A 22356-nucleotide genomic window follows, 5' to 3' on the forward strand; every position below is an offset into this window, starting at 1 on the left:
AAGGATGACTCATCTGACCATATCACTTTTTTCCACATCTCTGTAGACTGGTGCCTATGTTTTTTGCACCACTGAACTCTCAAATGTGCATTCATCTTTGTAATGAGGGGTTTATGCACTGCAACCCTACTATAATATTCCTCTCTATGTAATTGTCGACGGACTATTCTTGCTGACACAGTCTGATCACGTGCTGCATTGAAATTCTCAGTCACCTGAGAAAGAGTTGAAACACCAGCCAGTTGAGCAGTCTTTGTGAATGAAGCTCCTGCCATTCGTGCCCCAACAATGAACCCACTTTCACATAGGTCTTTTCTCTTGCCATCTTGATACAAAATCAAAATCAACTGGGCTTGTAAAGCATTTTCATACATGCCACAGGGCATGACTGGATGTTAATTGCTTAATTGTGTGATGCAGTGCACCTAAGTGGAAACACCTGCATTCATTATGTTTCTCAACTCATTTATTAAGGTTTTTCCTTTAATTTGTCACCCATCTCAATTTAGGTTCTGGGAACTTGTGATGGCTATTTTGCCTGATTTTCTGACATTTATAGATTAATCAACTGATCAATTAATTGAATTTGAAAATTTATATTTGAGATTGAAAATTCATTCATGACCCTGAAAACTGAATTTCTCCAACAAGGTCATTTTAGTAGTATGTCAAAACGAATGGGAAGTTCTTGAAGTGCTCAAAAAAATGGAAATTTGAACATCTAAAACTCCATAAACTCCACAAGTATACTTATTTAAAGGTACTTCAAGAGAGTGGAAGATTCTGTGAATGAAAACATGATTTTCAGCTGGCAAAAACAAAAGATGCCGCAGATTCCTATTCCCACTAGGAATGCTACCACTTGTGGGCTTTGTGCCAGGCTGGTTTTGTATTCCAAAACATCAACTACAAACTGTTCCTCCTCTCCTCCACTCATTCTGCTCTCCTCTCTCTTTCTGTTTCACTGTTTGCACCAGCCTCCTCTGGCTATGGTCCTGTGCTTGCCGCAGCTGGAACACTGGTCTCTGACTAGTGTGCTGCTCTGTGGTCTGGATGCAGCACATCTCTTTTCCCTCTCTGCTTTTTCCCTGCTTTTTATTCGCTGTATCCCTTTTCCTTGCTCTGACCAGAGTACAGCTGTAGGTTCATCCAGAGGCTGGGAAATACCCTCAGCAAGCTCTCACTGCATGACAATACATGACAACACACAAGACCTTCAACTGTCAGCCCAGCGTGAGAACCGAGACCACCTTGTAAGCAAGCTCAGGCCAGCCAGACCCAAAACATTTACTCTCTTCTCCTCTCTTCCCCTGACTCTGATCAGGGTGTAACATGCAGAGTGATGTAGAAACTTGTGGTGTGTAAACAGAGGAAGGGGGAAGAGATGATTGGGGAGCTATAAGCTGGCAATTGTCTGTGTGTGTAATTAGACTGTTTGAAGCATGAAATGCCTCTGGGGTGCTAAACCCCACCAGACACCCACAACAGGTGGAGTGAGAGGGAGAGATGGAGCGAAATGGGAGAGGACAGGAAGTGCATACACAGCTGCTCTGACAAAAACAGGTGGAGTGTATCCATCTACCTCTCCGAGGAGTTAAAAAGGAGAATAAAACTCTTCATAAACTGGGTGCGGAGGTAGAAGAGAGGAGGAGGATGGGTAAGAGAAGTTTACAAGAACAATGTTTTGTTTTTTCCTCAGGCAGTGAATCCCCAAATTAGAGCCTAACCTTCCTCTCATAACTTCCTCTATGATCTGTAAACCATTGTTTCTGTGGCTCGTAGCGTGTGTGTGCTGGCATGAATGTAAGTGTGTTGTGATGTGTGTGAAAAAGAGTTTAATAGATACTTACAGCAAGGTAGAGCATGGCATACATTGAAAAAGAGGCATGTCCTGAGAAGAAGGATTTCCTGTGGAGAGAAAGATTATCCTTGATCAGTTTTTCTTTTAAAAATACTTTTTTGATACAGCGTGTATGTTTGTATTGTATTGAGTATATAGTGTGTTTATACAAACCTGGCCTCTTGTACGTCACTATCTTTGCCAGCACAGGTGTATTCGGTGATGTATCCCAGGGAACAGTTGATAGTGGAAAAATCAGGTTTACACACATCTAAGAAGTGAGGTCTCATACGACCCACCGACACCTTGGCAATGTCTGTGAATGACTGGCTGATGGCACAGCCAAAGATGAACACACCCACCTGCAGAATCACATGCATAAATGATTAGACTAGATTAGACTATATTATTAAAATATCAATGTGGCTGTTTATAATAATATAACAGTCTAAAAAAAACTTATGGAAGCACTCTTATGGACTGACCTGTTTGTACAGGGCTGCGACGTAGGGATTCCCAACGAAGGACTTGGTTCCAACATGTAGCTGATGAATCCTGTAGCACTCTCCAATCACAATCTAAAAGAAAGGATTGTTTCTTGAGATCAACAAATGATGCTGATCACATGTATGTACAAAATTCTAGCCATGCTGAATCCTTGAGTTGTACAGTAGGTTTCGATGCAGATAACCATGCAGTAACGTTTGAGTGTGTATCATGCAGGAAATCTAATTTAATTCCAGGCTGAAGTTGGAGCAGATGGAAGCTGGAGCAGATGGAGTAGAGAGGATGTGTGAAGGACAGACTGGAGAGACAGAATGAATGAGATTTACACAGAGACAAACATATAGAATGAGCATGGCCTGCCTTTCCCTCAGGCAGTTTTTTATGTGATGTGAGATTATTAAATAGAGGTGATGTTCTGTTCAATGACAATGGGGCCTTCAATGTGGGATATGAAGACAGTGATAATGAGACAGTCAGTGAAGGCAATGGAAAAAGGAAACGTGAAAACAAATAATCTAGTCTGGGTTGATATCTCAATCATGGATGACCTTACTTTGATATAAGAAGGACTTATAAGAGGGTAATGGTCTGCTTTAAGGCTTAACTGGAGTGCCCTAACCCTGACTCCTGTGGTATTCCAGCCAGATGGTTTCAAGTAGTATTGGGCCCCATGGAAAGACCTCATCTGTAGCGAGGGGGCTTTAGCCGAGTCAACCCTCGAGGCATGGTGATGTCAATCATATACGTACCACCTGGGGTATCTGACTGATGGACCGGCTGCTCCCCACTACTAACCACATCTCCCTTTCCTTCCTCTTTCCACACAAGGCCTCACTCTTCATCCTATACCTTCTCACCCAATCTCTCAGAAAAATATTTACCTGTCCATCTCGGTGATGTGAATGTGAATGGCATTAAGACTCTAAATGTGTACACATCTACTGGCTCAGTGTTTCCCAGACTTCCTATCAAGTTGAAACAGATATGTAAGTACTTATGTGTGTACGTTTTGTAATATAGATGGGTATGTGCAATTGATGATTTAATGTGTTTGTTTTTATTTATTGTTTTTTGCTGTGATTTTATACTACAGACACTGTGATGTCCAATGCAAATTTCCCACTGGGACAATAAAGTCTGTCTTATCTTAGTACTGTTTGTGTATGTACATGTATTGTGTGTATCTATTGCTAGGCTTCATAAATGCACCTATCCTGACTATTGGGTGGTCAGCTGGCAGGCTCACAGCAAGAACAAATAAACATGGTGTATAACTGTGTGATTGTTTGTGTGCTATTGTCAATGAGTTGTTCTGATGAAAGCTGAGATTAGAACCACAGGAGGCCGATACAGACCTGAGATGTTTATTTGGATTGTCCACATTTGCATTCAAACCTCTTCTCTTATCGCCTCATCTTGGTTTATACGTATGTGTCTGGTTGTCTGAGTGCAGACAGGGCCTGCCATAGACACGGCAGGCATTTCTGATCAGAGCAGATGCCTGATGGATTTATTTGGATCGTCAGTATGTATGCTTATAGAATTTTATCTTGCTATTGCTAACTCTGTTTCTCACAGTGGATACATGGCCTGTCAGACACGGAACTGTCTGACCAGCGGGACTGATGGGATTTCCCTTGCAGTGGAGATAAACAACAGGCCCAACTGGAATCTGCTACCAGTGCATGTATATTTGTGCATATACAGTATGTGTGTGTGTGTGTGTGTGTGTGTGTGTGTGTGTGTGTGTGTGTGTGTGAGAGTGTGTGTGTGTGTGTGTGTGTGTGTGTGTGTGTGTGTGTGTGTGTGTGTGTGTGTGAGTGTGTGCCTGCATGAGTGAGCGTGTGTGCGTTAAAGGAATGGTGTCGGCATAGCAGTAGACGCCACTAATGGAACACAGCTGTGTGAGACACGCCAGCTTTGCCCACACGTGAACATGTAAGGGGACTAACTAACACAAACACAGTCTCCTGGTTCTAATAAGCAGAAGAGCTGAGCTGGTACAGTGTGTGTGTGTGTGTATGTGTGTGTGTGTGTGTGTGTGTGTGTGTCTGTGTCTGTGTGTCTGTGTGTGTGCCCACCACGCTGATGGCGAGGAGACGGAGGTGAAGCGACGTCTCAGTCTGGGAACTTATGAGGGGGCTGTGCCACAAAGAGTCTGGGGGCTGTAAAGATCATCTAGCCTGACCACGTGGCACTTACTGACACACACATACCCCACCACATGTCATTATAACATGTTTCCACTAACCCTGACCCCCCTCTATTCTGCTGGCACTACATTATGGGAATGAAGACTTCATGCTGCTAACTCGTGAGCCTCCTCAGGCTATCAGTAAAGCACTGCAGGCATGGGAGAGAGCATTGACATATTCACCCTGAGTAATGTGCAGGGCACTGGGGCATGGAGTCAGGGTGCAGGGATACGAGTGGGAGGCTTGAGAATGGACCAGGAGCTCATAAAACCTCTTTGGTCTTTGGCATGCATGCGTCAGCACACACACACAAACACACACTTCTCTGAAAGTCGCTTGGGGGGCCTCTCAAGTAATAAAAAACAGGCCACAAACGGTTTGGATGACTCAAAGTTGCTACGGAAGAATAAAGTATGACGAAGAAAACATTACAGAATGGAAGGGGGAAGACATATAAAGCACATTAAGAGAAAAAGACTGGAGTATTTTAGAAAATACTGCATGATAAGAAATCACTCAAACTTTTTGATTAAGGGATATCTGCTACTAATTTTCAAGTTAGAGTCTATGTTAGTAAGGCTATGTTGGAAGTTACTTTAAATTTGAGTAAAAGCAGAAAACAGATGGACGTGTGGAGGTCGACTTACAGAGATGATGGCAATAAGAATGCCAACACCACAAAGCACGGCATCGCTAATGGTGTCTCCCTCTTTTTGGGGGTAGCGGATGGACTCGTCCGAACAGTAAAACCCGCGCTGGTACGGCTTTATGGTGCTAGTCTCAATGATCAGGAAAGGCAGGCTAGCTACAAAAGACACAAAGAGAGAGAGGAGCAGAGAGAGAGAGAAAGACAGGAAGAGGGAGAGAAGAGAGAAAGCATAAAAGCACCAGGTCAGTGACACAGACATAAACAGGAGAGAACAGGGGGGGAGCACAAGGAGCACACTGGCACCAGGGGATCATGGGATGTTGCAGAAGTGGGTGGCTTAAGGATATCATGTATGGGCCGGCTTAGAGCAAAGGAGTGACAGATTCAGATGCAACTGACACCATAAATTACAAGCTATGACTCAAGTTAAACATTATATGAACTTTTCCAAACTTTACTAGATCTCACGTAGCACTGTCACTCCTTCACAGCCACCATAATGAACCTCCAGCCCTCCCTGTTTCTGACCACAGTGTTCCCCAAGATGGAGTGCTCATTGTGTGCGGGGGGACTTACGGACACCGCGGGCAGTGTCAACCCAACAGAAGTGAGCACCGAGGAGGGTATGGTGCTTTTCTTGTAGGGGTAGCTCAGGCTGGAGTCACTGCAGTAGAGACCCCTCTGGTATGGACGAACATAGGCACGATGCAGAACCAGGCTGGGCAGCATAGCTACACACACACACACATACACACACACAGATGGATGGATGGATGAACCCAAACACACACACATACATGAAGTTCACTCACAGACACACCTTCTACCTGGAATCATAAATTGCATCATGTACTCCACTTACCTGTAACCTGAAGAAGAAGAAAAAACATTAAAACACACATTAACAAACAAAACCTCCACAGGTGTGTGTGAGCTCATGCTAACAAGCTGTTTACTCAGCAAGCCCTCTCCTGCTGCTCCTGTTGACACTGACTCTGACACCCGGCTATAGAGGAATGAGGTTTATCCTTTAGTATCAGGGGATCCCCCCTCCTGACAGAGCAAATACATGCTGACATTCAGGGCTGGGGGTCTATTATTGAAGACAAAAGAAACACAAGGACTATGTCCATACAATGTGAGGAGCTTTGTGTTATGGGTTGCAGGGGAAGAAGATGCAATTCCAGGTAGAGAGACACTGAAAAGTCTTATTTGATGGAAACTATTCTCAATGATAAGGATCTAATGGTACTTTGCTGAATTACCTCAACAACAAACAGACAAATAGTTGAAAGCAGTGCTACAAGCTTGGTTGGTCAAGATTGCACACCCATGTTCTGTTCTGACAAAGGGAAAATAAATACATATCTCCAAATCAAAGGAATACAAACACAGGCGTGCACATTCTGGCTAGGACTTTTTTAAGTTTCCCTTAAGGCATTTTAAAATGTGTGAATACCAAGGAAAACAAAACTAAGCCCACCCAACTCTGGAACATTTTTTTGCATGAGAGCATGTTTGGCGTTTGTACGTACGACCGTAGTAGTTCATAAATAGAGGGGGCTCAAGACACGAAGGCGTCCTCAAGACAAACACACAGAGACACCAATATATACATTCAACATCAGAGTGCACAGAAAGTATTCCCGCATGTGGTTCATGTGGTTAGCTCACATCACAGGGATTTTTGACATTTGGGTCAAAGTCAGTGATCCACTCATGAATGTTTCTAATGCGGCTGAGAACCACGGCCGGCGTCTCACTAGCAATGGGAGAGGGAGATTGTGTTACTGGTCTGTCCTAGAAAACACAGCATTCACCAGTAACCACTCGTGTGAACGTGTACATTCTTAAAAACCTCAGAACACACTTTCTTATGCAGACATGCAGTAAAGGCTCTCAGGCTCCTTGACATCCACTCAGTGTCATGTGCTCCCACTTGAAATAAGAACGTGTTGCCTCAGGTGTCTACCTGACCAGTGAGTAGACATTTAGGCCATGTCCACACTAATATGACTCAATTGGAAAAATGATCTATTTTTCTCAGTTTTTTCCTTCTTTTTGCATTAAGAAATGTGGTGGTGCTGGTTTTTGACCACAGAAAATAATCGCTTTGAAAACTTTTTTCACAAAAACAACAAAACAAAACAGCTTGAAAAAATGCTTGAGAATTTTGGACAAGAAGTCCATAAAAAATTGTAATAAAAATTGAAATTGAAACTCCATCTGTTGATGAAGATCATGATATGATCTGAAGCTCCAGAGGTGCTACTAAATGGACCTTGACATTTGACTGTTTTGTCAACTGCTGTTTTCAAGATCAAGAATGAACTTTGAAGCCCAATCTAGTGAATCTTGCTGGCACGCACCTTCTTCTCATCTGAACATAACAAAACCATTAAATGGCTTAAGGAGATTTAAGCATTTTTATATTGTTTTGTCATCTAAGTGTAAATGAGGTGGGCTGTCTCTCTCTTCCCAGTCTCTCTCTTTAGTGGTTGGCAGAGGGCAGCAGATGGGATGGTCATTGAGGCAGGCACCTGCACAAACAGGGTGCAGCGCCAGGGCTCAACAGGCTGCTGGTGGTCCCACACAGGGCTGGGCCAGGCTTTGGTGGTGTCTAGGAACCACACTGTCCATACAACAGACAAGGTTGGCTTTGGGTGAGCCTGTTCACACAGAATTATGGGGGCAAGGGAGGGCAGGACAGTCAAAATGACTTGAGATGAGGGGATTCTGGTGCAAATATGCGTTTGTGTTCATAGGAGTCTTTCAGCTTAATGTCCCTGTGAACTCGGCTACAGTTTAATACCTTAAACACAGTGAGAACTCCCATGCGTTAAGTCCATGCACAAACTGAGTTCTGTTGGGTAAACACTCCACTGAGGAAAAAAAAAACCTTTTTATAAATCGGATCATGCTTTCTCTCACACCAGTCTCTACTCTGCTTTTCCCATTTTCTCCTCCTTCTCCCTTCACTCTGGCCTACTTGTGGAGCTGGGATTCACATGCTAATGAGGAGAAGTGAAAGGAGGTCATGGGCTTAACAGACATGGGAAACACAAACACACATACATGCTAACCAGTGCTTAAAGGCTAAAACCGATCGGAGAACAGCATGGGAAACTTGGAAGTCCATCAGCTGAATGACTGAAAAAGGAAAGCGAGAGTGAGCAATTGAGCACCTCGACACTATCTATTGAGAATTTATGAAAGCCTCTCTGTCCGCATGCTGCCTTTCCCTCTCAGCTGCCCAGCCTTGAGATGCCAAACTGTTTTGTGCTGCCCCCCATGCCATCTCCTGAAAACAGCCCGGTATGTGGGCATTCTCCTCATACCACAGTCAGTCCATGAACATCTCAAACTAAAACACACTCCTGCATGAACCCTGCTGCCCATCTGAGCCATGTTGGCATGAAGAAATATGGCTTCTTTTATGCCAATGGGATAAAGAGAGTGTGACCTTCACAGGGCCTGTTGACCCGGAGAGAGAGGAAGAGAAATGTGGAAGTGTCAGAGGAGGGAGAGATAAAAACAGGGAGGAGAGAAAAAGAAAGAGGTGGGTTGGGCTGTTGGCAAAGGCCTGCAGTTCGCCGGTGAATTAAAAAACAACTGTTTTACAAGCTCTGTCATGAGGTCAGTAAGATTCAGTGATGCCTGACATTCTCACATCTTCACTAATGAAGGGGAGAGGCAGCTTTAACTGCTTACAAACAGTCTTGCATGACTTCCACTACTGACACAGAGAAAACTAAATTTACAACTTTTGCAGTTATTTTATCTGTTTTCTTCCTTCGGTTTTGATGTTTCTGCCTTGACAGCGAAGTTGTGTGTTTTGTGTTCTTTAGGGCTAATGAGCCTGATGAGCCATCGAGCCACTGAGCTGCTTTTAAACTGCACACACAGGCGCCCAAGAATAACTGGGGCTTTAAAAGCCCCTCGGAGAGCAAGGGAAAGAGAGAGGGAGGGCCAGAAACTATGGTGAATGTAGTCAGAAAAAAAGAAAAACACATCCTAAGTGGGTGGTTCGGCAAGTTGGGGAACAGTTCTATTTGTCTTATCAGATCCTGTCATGCATTTCTCTCTGCAGACCACTAAAGATTACTCACCTCAAGTCAGATGGAGAGAGAACGGGTGTGTGTGCGCGCGCGTGTGTGTGTGTGAAAGAAGAGAGAGAGGTCATGGTAGGGCCTTTGCGTTTGTGTGTAAATGTAAGCGTGTGTGTGTGTGTGTACTGTACTTATTTTCCATCAGTAAATCCACTCACATGTTCACGTTCCACTGCCTGCTAGAAATCACAGCAGTACACATGTATGCGTGTGTTTATATGTGGTATGTGTGCACTTTCTGCAGCTTGGTTTGTATGTGTACATATGTGTGTATGTACACATTTGCGTGTGTGTGAGAGATTATCCTACTAGCGTCTGTTTGATTGGCTTTGGAGTTAAATTTGGTATAGCGAGTGAGCTGTTAGATTAGCAGGACGAAGTCACAAAACAAATCTCCTCCAGGTCTGCTTCTGTATTTCCCGCACACATAAAGAAAAGAAATGTATTTCTTTTATCAGGTTACAACAGTGTTAGAATTTGTTAGGATTTGCATTTAAATGTATTTCACATTTCAGCAGTGTTGATTATTATCAAGTTCAAAGTTCGTCTGCCCTGCAGGTTTAGGATCAGTTCTATTATTTTCAGTCGGTCATCATCTTAAGACCGACTGTACTTGCCAGAACAGGAAACAATAGCTAGTCTTACAGCAGCTAAAGCTCTGTGTCGCTCAAAAGGTTAATTCCCTTGACACAGCACTAATGTCCCTGTAGAGCAACACCTGCGTGTCCGTGGAGACTATAGTGGCAAATTTCCCGTTTTCTTGCTCTCATCACTCCCACCCCTCTGGACCTCTATTGATATTTTAATGGGCTTTCATGGCTTTCAGAAGTAGGATTAGAATGATATCGTGATTATAGTGAGCGAGCTAGAGTGTCAGCAGTGAGTGTGAGAGGTGAATGGGAGGCGGAGAGGGGCAGAGGAAGAGGTATTGTGGTCTGCTCTAATGGAGGATTTCCTCCTCCTGTCTTTCAAACATGCCATGTGACCCGTCCTGAGAAGGAGAGAGTAGACAATTCAGAGGAAAGTTAAAGAGGGTGGAGGCCCTGGGGGTCTTGACTCCATAGACTGGCCAGTCAATCAATCAAATTTTTTCTTCTCTGAGTTTTCTCACTGCTCTGCAACAGATTCGATGGCTGTTTGAGAGTCAGTGGCTCAGTTCTGAGCAAGGCTGTATATCAATGCATTTTAGTACAGACTGAAACGTGTTTGTATCACAGTAATCTTGTTTACTTATTGTTTGATCTGATAGATCCTAATTTAAGTTAACATTTTGCCAATTTATGCAAAGTTCTTGTATCGCTGCTTGTGTTGACAAAACATTTTTGAGAATGTTTCTTTTAAAAGAAAAAACAGACAAAAAATTTACCGACAACTATTTTAATAACTGATCCATTATTTCAGTAATTTATTAAGCATACATGCCGAATGTTTTCTGATTCTCAGATGTTTGAATTGGCTTCTTTTCTCAGTTTTATATTTCAAATTAAATGTCTTTGGGTTTTGTACTGTAAATTGGACAGAACTATTTTAAAACTCGAGGGGCATTTTTCACTACCGGTATTTTCTGATATTGTATAGACTAAATTATTAATTGATAACTCTACAAACTAATTGAAGGTTAATCGATATCAAAAATAATTATTAAATTCAATCACATTTGGAATGGACTAAACCAAACACAAATAGTACATATAAGAGTGTATTTGAGCCTTTTAATGCCCTTACATAACAATGCATCTCCGCGACCTGGGACACTTCTTGCCACAAACCATAGAATAACCTGATCTGTGGATGTGTGTGTATGTGTGTGCGTGTGTGTCTGTTGCTGTGACAGAGATGTGGCTAATGTGTACAGATCCATTACCTTCGCTTGTCTATTTCAGGCCAGTCCCAGTCTCTTGAGGAAACGCTTGACATACTTCTATCAATTCCATACACACCCTGCAACATAAGCTATGTCGCTAAAAAGTGCCCCTCCATCGCTAAAAAGAAGTATGTATGGATACTGTATTGTGGTTATTTTATATGCGTGTGACTGTGTGTCTGAGAGAGACAGAGAGTATCTTTATTCAATTACTTGCATTAGCAGAGTCTCTCTGGTCTATTAAATTGAATGAATACCCTCTTCCAGCTACAAGTCACAGTACAGTTGTGGTGTGTGTATGTGTGTGTGCAGTCTCGAGGGGATATATGTATATGTTTGTATGAGAGAGATTAGCTGGCGCCTTGTGTGTGCGAACTATGAGAGCGTGTGTGCTGTTTGTGTGTATCTGATAAGAAGCAGGGATCAGAGAGAATGAGTGGCTCACTGCCAGGTCCACTTGTTGGTGAACATTGTTCTGCCAAAAACCCAGGCAGGTGAGCAGGAAGCCAGTTCTTTGGCAACAGTGTAAGGACATCACCATTTGGGCAAGTTTCTATGGAGATATGGTACACATGGTATATGTTAATGAGCCTTTGTATATAATATTAAAATCTTAATTAATTATATTAATAGTAACCCAAACAGGCTTGTGTCTTTAGCAAAAGAGACTGTCTTAATATTCATCTTAACATTTAGGGAGGTCACACACTCATTCATCAGCATTCAACTAAAACACTGCTGTGACCTCTGAGGTTTTAAATAAAGCCACCCAAGCAGATGCCTCGGATGTTATGAAATTTGTCACACATCCAACACTACAACTGCTGTAAGCCCACACAGTTAACTTTATCTTCAGGTCACTAAAGCCATGAGAATGAGTATGTGTGGCCCTCCAGACATTTGGAAATAGAGTGCATAGGTTAGCTGAGGCTCTTGACAGACCCTAGAAGTAACTACAGGGCCAAGGGTCAAAGGTGAGGGATGTGACATGGCTCTAGGATTATACTGTAACACACAAGAGCAGGGTACAAATGTCACTGTAGCACAGCCTATTATATCTGTGTGTGCCTGTGTGTGTGTGGCGATGTGGGTGTTAAAGTGGATTACTGTGGTTCCACTGGCAACTTCAGCAAAGCCTTTCTCAAACATTTTCAAGTTGTCAACCACAAAGAGCTTTAAAAATGTTCTCGTAATCCAAATAAACAAACCCAGCTCTGAAAAAAACCCCTCCGGGATTAATTCATACACATAATTGCTGTTTTTTACATTTAAAATATGCATGAACATGCACACATGTATACTGATACAGATGTTTGGCTCTAGATATCAATTCTTTGTTTCCACAAGCTGCTGATGTGTCTCACACATGTACAAAGTTCACAAATACACAAACACAAACACACAGACACACACACAGGAGTGGCTGAGGTCAGCAGAGTGGTGTACAGAGTGAATCCCTGTCCTTTTTCCCCCTCTGTGTGAATGCTGCGGTGACCGGGGGGCCGCTGGCTGAAGCATGTGCTTACTCAGAGAGATTTTATTCAGAGGAATAAATGCCTTTTACACACAGGCATCTGTCGGGACACTCTCTAGGGGACTTTTACCAGCAGGCACCTGCGAGGGCAGCCTCTGAATGAGGGACTCATATCTGCTGGTCCCGTGTTGCTGTTGGCTTGTAGGCACATATGAAGAGATGATCGATTCGACACTGTTTTGTGGAGAAATCAACTCTGGTCCACATTAGCAAGGAGAGGATATTTATAATGTGTTTTAAAAAGATCAGTTACAACTCATCAAGACATTCCTAATGCTTGGCCGCACTGCCAGTTGAAATAGGAGGATGGACGCACAGCTGCTCCAGTGAGGGGAAACTTGAGCAGTGCCCAGGGGCCAGATCAGGCTATTTGGCTGGTTGGTTGGGTGGCTGGCTGGGCGTTCCTCTGTTGTTGCCATAATGGCATTATTACCCCCTGGGACAAAAGCCTGGCTGCAGAGAAGAGGGCTGTGGAGTCTTTGAAACCTGACGCCTTTGTCTGGATAATGCTCCTAAAACTTCACTCACTACTCACCTCCCTTTTCTTGCACTTTTTCCCCTCATCTGCTCCTTCAATATCTTTCTCACCTCTGTGCACAACATGAACTGTGTTTGTCCTGAGACAATAGGTGTTAAACTGGAGCTACAGTGTGAATGTTCTGCATGATATTTACTAGTAGTAGGGAGTCTCTTCAGCCCAGCCTCTTCTTTGTATGTAAACAGGATAGGGCTCAGTGGCTGCAGCACAGATAAGGCCTTCACCAATAAAGATGCTGAGCTGATTACTGCTCTGCGCTGGCCACAACTGAGCAGATAAGCACTACAGCCCACTATCCGGCTGACAATACTGCTAGAAGCAGCAACAGCCATAAACCATTCACAGATAATAAAGCGGCCTTGAGTGCCCAGTGAGGAGGGTCTCTCACTCTCTCATCTCTACCTCATTCACTTTTTCCCTCCCTCCATTTCATCCTCCTTCTGTCTGCCACTGGCCTATTGGTCCTCGTTAACGAAACAAAGAGCTCTGAGATGCATCAAAAGGGGTATTGTTCTCAGTGAAATCTCCCTGACCCCCAACCCCCCATCTCTGGATGCACACAGCATGTGCACACACAAATACAGAGGATTGTAGTGGGCAATGTAGTAAGAGAAAGTGACAGACAGAGAGGCCTGTGTAACAGCAGGGAGGAGGCCCCGGCAAGGACAATGTGGTGTAACAGAGAGATGTAATGAGGCCTGCAGCTCTCAGCCTGCCTGTTATGATGAAGCACTGCTGTATAAGATCATCTACCGCCTCAGCTCTCATTTACATTAAAGTGCTAGTAGCATTCAGAAGGGCTGGGAACGTCGTATTTTGTTCTTTTTTAAGCTCCTGATCCCATTTTAACTAATATAACTGCATGTAATATAGCTACTATAAGTAAAATGACCAGGTATCATCCTAGAAAGACAGAAAGTCTGATGAAGAAAGTACAACTGTGCAAACCTCAGAGTTCTAATTTTGATGGGCGTAATGGACAATCAGATGTTTATGAATGAGCTTAGTGCCCACACGCAAAATTCCACAAAATGTTCATTTACAACATGCAATGCAAACTCAAACACACTTAAACACTTAAACACACACAAGAATGACTGCTAACAAAAGTTTATGGTAGGGTTCTGCCCAGTCATCCTGGTTTATCTAAATAAGCAGTTGGAGGGTGTTTACCTGAGAAGGTTATAATCATAGATGGGAGCGTGGAGAGACACAGGAGAGACTTTATTACACTATTGTACTCAAAGTGTAAACTACAAGCTGTTGCTCATCTGTTGTCAAAATTGAGTCTTTGTTTAATTGTGCAATTTAATTGTTTGCTAGGACGGAGACCATGATAAAAGAGTTAAAAGAGATGAGTGTGTCTGGTTTCTATACCAGCACAAAGAGACACAGTCACATCAGTCACCCTGATGCCTTCGTCTTGCCCACGGGAACCACATGGGACAACACACACACAAATCGAGCCACAGATGCCTCACACATGCTACCCACACACACACATTGCAGACATAGGCATACACATGCACAGACTGTTTCACCCTTCAGGCTGTACTGTAGAGTCCGTCTAATGACAGCTCTGGGCGCTCCCTCTTCCTCATAAACCCCACGGGGCACACATGCACACGCTCACACCCACACACCTCTAATAGCAACCCTGCACAGACACAAACCCCAGGGGTTTGTCATTTAACTCTTGCACCAGCAGAAACCAGCCACATGTCACAATGACAGGCTGAAACGCGACACTCATGCACACTAACCAGTCTTGCCACAAAACCACCACTACTCTCCATCACGACACATACAAAAATATACGTCCACACAAAAATGCAATCTTAAAATTACAAACATTCTTGGAAGGCTAGTAGCCCTATGGCCACGACTGTTGTCATGAGCATCTGCTGATCTTTTATCTGTTACATAACACAATGATGCTCTTCTGCCAGAGGAAACTCCTCACCTTCTAAATAGCCCTGGCCTCACCTTGTCCTGCAGCTATACACACTACAACTCACCACAGGTCATCCCCTAAAGCCACAGATAACACAAAGGCATACATATGCTGATGTAATCACACTGTAAATACCATACACATATCGACTCTCTATAGGCTACTCAGTTCAAATGAGGTAACATATGTGAATCTTGAGATTGATGTTACATATTCCTCTGTGCGTGTCCAGTGAATGTCTGCATCAAGCCCAAGGCTGTGTGTGAGAGCAGGAAATGTCATACAGAGAGAACTGCAGGCACTTGTCCTATATGAGTCTATTTTCTGCCTGACCTTTGACCTGATTTGCTAAACAGAAGAATGGACTGACAAGGAGCATCAAGAGTGGGACTGAAACACACAAAAAAAAGACGTGTAACAGCTTGACAAGTTCTGCTGACTGTTGAAACAACCAAATTAGTGAAGCTTGACATGGCAGATTATGGAAAAAAAAGTGTTTTGTGTAGGAATATGAAGTCTAACGGTATAAGTGTGTACCTGCAGGCACTTGTTTCCCACTTAGCCCTAACTCTTGCTCTCTTTGAGCATCTATAAAAATCTAGCCACAGGTACTCCCGAGCATTTCTCTTCTCAGTAAGCTGCAGCCTCTGCACAGATAGACTCATTCAGAAACCCGTGGGAATATTTGACCTGAGATTAAGGTCAACAGCTTTGGATGTGAGCCTCTGTTTGGGTTTGTGCGCAAGGCCCTCCCACATACTGTTTGATTACAGTTTTCTACTTGACACTTTGCAAAATCTACTAATCTGTTGTTGTCAGAAAGATTCCACAAGGTATTAAAAAACCCCCACTACATTTATATGTGATTTATTTGGTCCATTAAACTAAATATGGAAGTGTACTCAACTATATCCACTCATAACATCTTAACTAACCTGTTCTTTTTATAGTGTTCAAGTCTTTTTCTTCTAATGCTCTTTTATGACATTTCTGGGTTTGTTATTGATACAAAACAAGTCAAGAAGAGGGAAGACCGCTCAAGTGGAGAGGGCGCAGGGAGGGAAGGAAGGGGGGAAAGAATGGAAATGGGCTGTGCTGCAAAAAATGGACAGGATTTCATTTCACAACCACACCTACCTCTGACCGACACTACCTTTCCGTTTCCCACCCTTTCCTGAGCTATACACTATACACACACGCACACACACATACGATGCCCCCCGGTTCACTCACTCACAAAACTGCACCAGATGTCACATCAAGAGTCTTTGGCCACGGCACTGCTGTCAGACGAAGAATTTTAGAAATTCTGGAAAATATTTGTAGAGCGGCTCAGGATTGAAGTGGCTGAGGCCTGGAGAGGTAGAGGTTAAACCTCTCCAGCTTTAATGAGGGGCTGTGTGACTGACTGCTGTAATGCTATAGCAGCTAATGGGGGAGGAAGGAGTGGGCTAGAGCCATATAGGGTTAATGCTCCAGGGCCGGTTATGAAGCTGATTTCCCGGGACCAAAAGGTCTCACTCCTCTCTGCTGCTAATAACAATCTGCCCGTCTGTTGCTCATGGAAAATCATGTCACTAAACACCTGACTGTATCACAGATCAAAACAAATAGCAAGAAATGTGAGATGCTGATGGAAAAAGGCTCTTGGTCAACGTAGATCAAGTTTTGAGATATTAAGCAATCCTCTGTCTAATAAATAGAGTAATTGGTCTCTATAGCAACATCCAGACGGACCTTCTGGAGTTGTTAAAACCAGCCTACATGACTGAGAGTTGACGGAGCCAATCCTGGACAATCAATGTGCATATTCTTATAAAAAGGACCCTGCAGCTTGAACTCTGAATGGCTTTCATTCTCAACCACTGTAGTCCATCCCTCGTGTCCTCTCACACACTAATGAACGCACACAGGCAAACACACAATGGATAACGTCCTTTGCATTGTGTAAAACTTATTCAGGGTTTAGGTGAGGCTACTTTTAGAGGTATGGTTTCCTTAAAGCTCAAGCGGGTGTCTCTTCAGAGAGTGTTTTCACAATAAACACCCATTTTAAACTGGATGATAGCAGGCTATCGGAGCGTGTGCAGCCATGTTCAGGAGAGCATGCGAGACAGAGAAAAGAGAAGAAGAATGAAATTCAGCAGTCTGCGGTGTAGTTTGTGTATTTATAGTGTACAGTGTTTGTGTGAGCTCCTTATAGCGTTTCTAAATCAACTTGACTGCTCAGTAACAGTGGAACCCGAGCCAAAGTGAAATCAGCAGATGATGCTTGAACTCAGCTGCCAAAAGCGTACGCTGTAACTCTGGTCTCAGCGGTACAGTGCTGGGTGATTGTGTGTGCATGTGTGTGCGGTTATTCTTCTCTGTTCTGATCCTGCTGTGTTTATGCATCATTAGCCTTGATTACCAGAAGCAACAGAAGGAAGGGACCCTTTTTTACTTTGTACACGTGTGTTGGTGTGTGTGTCCCCATGCGTGTGATTATGGATAGCCTCAGATGTCTTTTATGCAAACAGAATCATTAGCCATGCCTGAGGGTGTGTGAGTGTGTGAGAGTGACAATGTATAGAACAGTGTGTGTGTGTGTGTGTGTGGCACCAGCTGGCCGATAGGAACTAATCAAAGGTAACGAGATATTTATGCATTAACTAGTTGTATGGTGTACACTAGCTCTTCCTTTTCCCTCACTGATTCACACACACACACATACACAGAACAAAGCCCATTCAAGATCATGCATTCTTCTGAGCCCTCTACACACCCGCATTCCTCATTCAGGACCCCCTGATAACCCCCCTTTCTCCTGGTCTTTCTCCTTCCCTCTTTTAACCCCCTCGTCCCCCCCACCCACTGCTAAACCCCCCATGTGTACCCCCCCAACCCCCCCCCCAAACCACTAAAGTGGGCCAACCAATCATCATAGGACAGCCAGATTGTGTTTAGCATGACAAAGGAGAATGCGTGTGAGCATTTGTGTCTGTGTGTATCTGCATGTTTACATGCATTGTGTGCATTTGCGTGTGTTTACAAGTATATGTGTGCGTGCTCTCCTTACATGGTAAAGAAGACACGACTATAGAGCTTTTTACCACTCAAGGAAGTTGGTTTATGCAGGAAATTCACTCCACATGCACTCAAAGCTCATCTACATTTATATGAGAGCAGATGAAACAGCGTATCTCTGTCTGAGGTACTTTAATAAGAAAACCAATATAAATCCACTGGAAAACTTGGTGTCTGTCAGGCAGATCTTCCACGCAGCACTTAAGAAAATGTGGAGTTAATCTACACCATTTGTAACATCTCGGGCAATAAAATTCTGCTCCTGTGTGGCAATGTCATATATTTACTACTGGTGATGCTTCAGTTTTTCCACTGAACTGTTGCTGTGGTTCCCACCTGCTCCTCTAATGCCTGGTCAGCCACGGGTCCCGTTTCTCCATCTCTCCCTGTTAGATTGGAGAGGCATTCCCCCTGCCACAACACATGCTTAAGCAATTATTCCACGCATTCCCCTGGACAGAGTGAGAAAGAGGGCTAGATAGAGAGTTGGAGACAGCAAGGGAGAGAGAAAGCAATTTGAAGTGATCAGGGGCAGCTGGCCAGGGATTTGCAGGGTTCTGGGAGAGAATGTGTAGAAGTTAAGCACGACTCCCATAATCCTTTTCTAAAAGAGAGAAAGGAGAGACGGAGGGATTGAAAACAGAGAAGAGAAAGGGGGGCCACCGGCGCTAGAAAAGTAAAAGGACTGGGCTACAGTGACAACAGCCAAAAACAAACCAGCTATCAAAGCAACACACACATAACTGATGTGTGTGTGTGTGTGTGTCTGAATGTGGACGGGACGCTTGTAGAATAACAAGTTAGGACTAACACACAAACTCTACATCACAAACAAGTTGCCTGTTAGGGCAAATCGGAGCAGTAACGACCATCTCCTCGGCTTCAGTGACACTTTCATCACTCACACATCGATATCGTAATTAGACTTTGATTTTTTGACTTCAGTAATCTCTATGTATGGACAGCTCTTTCTGGAGTTGCACCTCTGGAGCTTTAGGGTCAGATGAACAAGGTTATGGGGGCACAGGAGGGGTGTCGTGGGCTATTTAAAGGGCAGTAAAAGGGCAGGTTACAACACTTCAAAACATTTATGCCCCAGGCATGTTGGCAGGCGGCAGAAGCATAAACCCATCGGTCCCAGTGATGCTCTGTGGACTTTGACATGATCAATATATTATGTGATGACAACATCAGCTGAGAGTAACCATATGTGTGTCAGTCAATCAGAAATGTGTATTTTGTTTTTGTTTTTCAACCTTTGTAAAACTTCAGCTTCAGTTTTGTTATACGTTTATGAATGTGTCAACACACAACACATCACCTCGTTCATTTCATTGTGTCGTCATATTTGTTGGATTTCAGCATATAAACAATATATAGTTTTAACAATAGGAGTCTGAAATGTTGAGTGTGATCAGTATTTAGTTCAGTGCCTCCCTGGCATGGGGTGGTGTGTTGAAGCTGGATGATAAGGGGATGTTGCAGATTAAGTTGTCTTCTGGCAGCAGATAACAGGCAATACTTTTAAAACGATAAGGCTTTTATTGCCAATCATTAGAAAGCGCGGGTCCAGCTTAACTTGTTTATTGTTACTGCTTATTTAGTGTGAATACAGTGTGCAAAGTATCTGACTTTTTTCCCCAGTCCAAATCAGCTGATGTATGACCAAACAGTAAACATTTCAAATTATAACAGGGAGGAATATTTAGTCTAAACTTATTTATAAACTTACCAAGAAGAAGACAGAAGATGTCCAGCGCTATAAGCAGTTTCTTCTTGCTGTTGTCAACACCATTGTTGTTGTTTAACGTAGAGGTTCCTCCGTTTCTTGTCTCTTGTGCCATTGCTTTCTCATACATGTACTTTTGCATTTGAGAACTCCCCGTTTCAGCTCCAAATCCCACACCACGCGGTATGTGAAGAAACTCTGTCAGGCTCTCAAGTCCTTCAAAGAAATGTCATGCAATTCTAATGGAAACAAAACTTCTCAACTCGGAGGTCTCGTAAAGTTTCAGATCTGATGTCTCGTTGTCTCGTATTTCACTTTTACAAAAAAATAATAATAATAAAACATAAAAACACTTGAGTATTATCTGGTTAACGGTTAAGCTTTAGTGCCACGGAAGAAAAGTTGTCTGCGCTTGAAATGAATGGAAAGCCCGCTCCCCTTTATCGGTCTTGGTTCAAAGACTTGGAGTGAGTGAGAATTGCGCTGCGCATCGACAGGCGCTCTTGTTATATCAATCCTTCTTGTCCTCCTCCCACTGCTCTCTTCAAGTTGCCGTAGCAGCTCCAAGGCTCAGCCCTCTTCCCTCCGCTATAGAATCACTCCATCCCTGCATGGAAACTTTCAGACTGAGGGACAGAGAGCAGTGCGAGCGCCTCTAGCGAGTACGCACGGTATGACGTGCGCACTCTGTCTTTTAGAGCTGTCATGTTTTTGGAGATGAGGTTATATGCTCTCTTTTCATCCTGAGAATAATTAAAGTTATTTGTTCTTACTTTCAAGTTAATGTTGTAACAGTGTGTCATTTTATGTTGACATGTTTATGTTAAAAATCTGTGAAGAAAAAAAAGTAGCATGAATAGTGAATGAAAAACAATGCTGCTTGCGCCATCACTCAGACCTAAACAAGACTTTGATATCATTTGTGTAATTTACCAACTCCATTGTGAAACTATATCATGTCTGCACCCATACATATATAGAATCTGTAGGTGATATTTACCATTCATAATTTTAAGTGGCTTCATTCATTTGTGTGTGAAAATGTGTAACGGTGTTTTTTTTTTTTTTTTTTAACAAGATAAGACAAAATGTTTCATGTATTTATTCTAAATGTTGTATTTTGAAAATGCAAATATACAAGTGGGAATTGCCATTTGTTTGCTCTGGTCAGTAAACCCAACTTATTGACAGGCAATAGGTTTTCATGCGTCTTATACTTGTTTAGTAACAAGAAAAGTTTCATGCGCCAGTTCAACTCATGTTTTCCGATTTCAGAGTAAGCTCAAGGGTGTATAGGCTAAAGCAGCTGCTAGAGTCATGCTGGATTTTAATAACATAAAGCCTAAAGTTGCTCTGCCATCTAGCGGTTAAATATGAACAACTCACCTCATCTTGTTTGCATCTATCCACAGTCTAACAGTAATTTCACTTTTTTTACCAGCCCATTCTGTTTCAGACAGTTAATGGTCATTTATAAACTAGTTAACGCTTTTTAAGAAAAAATCGTTTGTTTTTTAAGCGCTGTGGACTATAAACGTTGAGATAGAGGCCAGCAAATTAAGATAAATATAACACTGTGTGGGAAGACCTCATGGAGGACTGGGTATGCCACATTGGCTGTGGTTTATGACAGATGACACCTGGGGGCACATGCAAAAACTCTGTGTAGATTCATGACTAAAACTGTGTGTACGCACAAAGCCAGAAATATGCATACGCATTCTTTTCGTCAGATATATAAAACTGTGACTATGCATGAAATCTCAGTCACTGAGGAACTGGGTGCCAGTGGGTGCCAGTGCCTCATTTCCACTCCCACATTAGCCATAAATGGATGAAGATACGCCCTGAACCAGCGTTTCCGTATCAGTTCGCCGTCTGCCCCACCAGACTGTACACCTGCCAATGAAACAAACGGGAAAGAAGAAGAGCAGTTTCACCGATTGTGTTGCACCAGCGAGGTTCTCCAACATCAAACCAGAACAGCTGTCATTACGCACGACCATTACGCACGGCTGTGCGGCTCTTTATACCGTCTTTATCATTAATTCATCACATGGACCTGTAAACCATCTCAGAAATGCAACGATTCGTTGAATATTAACAGCAAAATGAAATTTTGACTCCCATGTAAATTGAAAGAATGATGAAATTAATCACACAAAATATAAAATAATAAGCATTGCGTTTGTAAATGGCTGTGTAACCGCTGTGTAAACTCAAAAGAATCACACAATCAGTGCAGCTGGTTATCAAAATAAACAATGTTTTACTAAAATATTCAGTCTCTCGCGTCATATTTTATCTCCACCTCATTACTTCACTCTCATATCGCTTTAGAAAAACATGTTTTCGCCTGGCCTGAAGGATG

The 22356-nt window shown here is 43.0% G+C and overlaps 1 protein-coding gene across 2 annotated transcripts in view; it reads right to left on the bottom strand.

The window, feature by feature from the left end:
• The window catches only part of plpp3 (phospholipid phosphatase 3), a 31679-nt gene extending 10726 nt beyond the window's left edge, over positions 1-20953 (bottom strand). The window contains exons 1-5 of one of the 2 annotated variants that reach the window (XM_042415536.1): positions 19989-20953; positions 5768-5922; positions 2326-2418; positions 2015-2202; positions 1851-1908 (exon numbers count right to left, since the gene is read on the bottom strand). In XM_042415536.1, coding sequence (XP_042271470.1) covers positions 1851-1908; positions 2015-2202; positions 2326-2418; positions 5768-5922; positions 19989-20127 — 633 coding nt within the window. In that variant the 5' untranslated portion in view covers positions 20128-20953. Of the gene's footprint in view, positions 1-1850; positions 1909-2014; positions 2203-2325; positions 2419-5189; positions 5348-5767; positions 5923-19988 lie in introns of both variants that reach the window. The other variant, XM_042415535.1, reaches the window with a different exon arrangement.
• Between the last annotated feature and the right edge of the window lie 1403 nt (positions 20954-22356).

This window comes from Thunnus maccoyii, chromosome 7 (assembly GCF_910596095.1).
Source record: "Thunnus maccoyii chromosome 7, fThuMac1.1, whole genome shotgun sequence".
Taxonomy (NCBI): Eukaryota; Metazoa; Chordata; class Actinopteri; order Scombriformes; family Scombridae; genus Thunnus; species Thunnus maccoyii.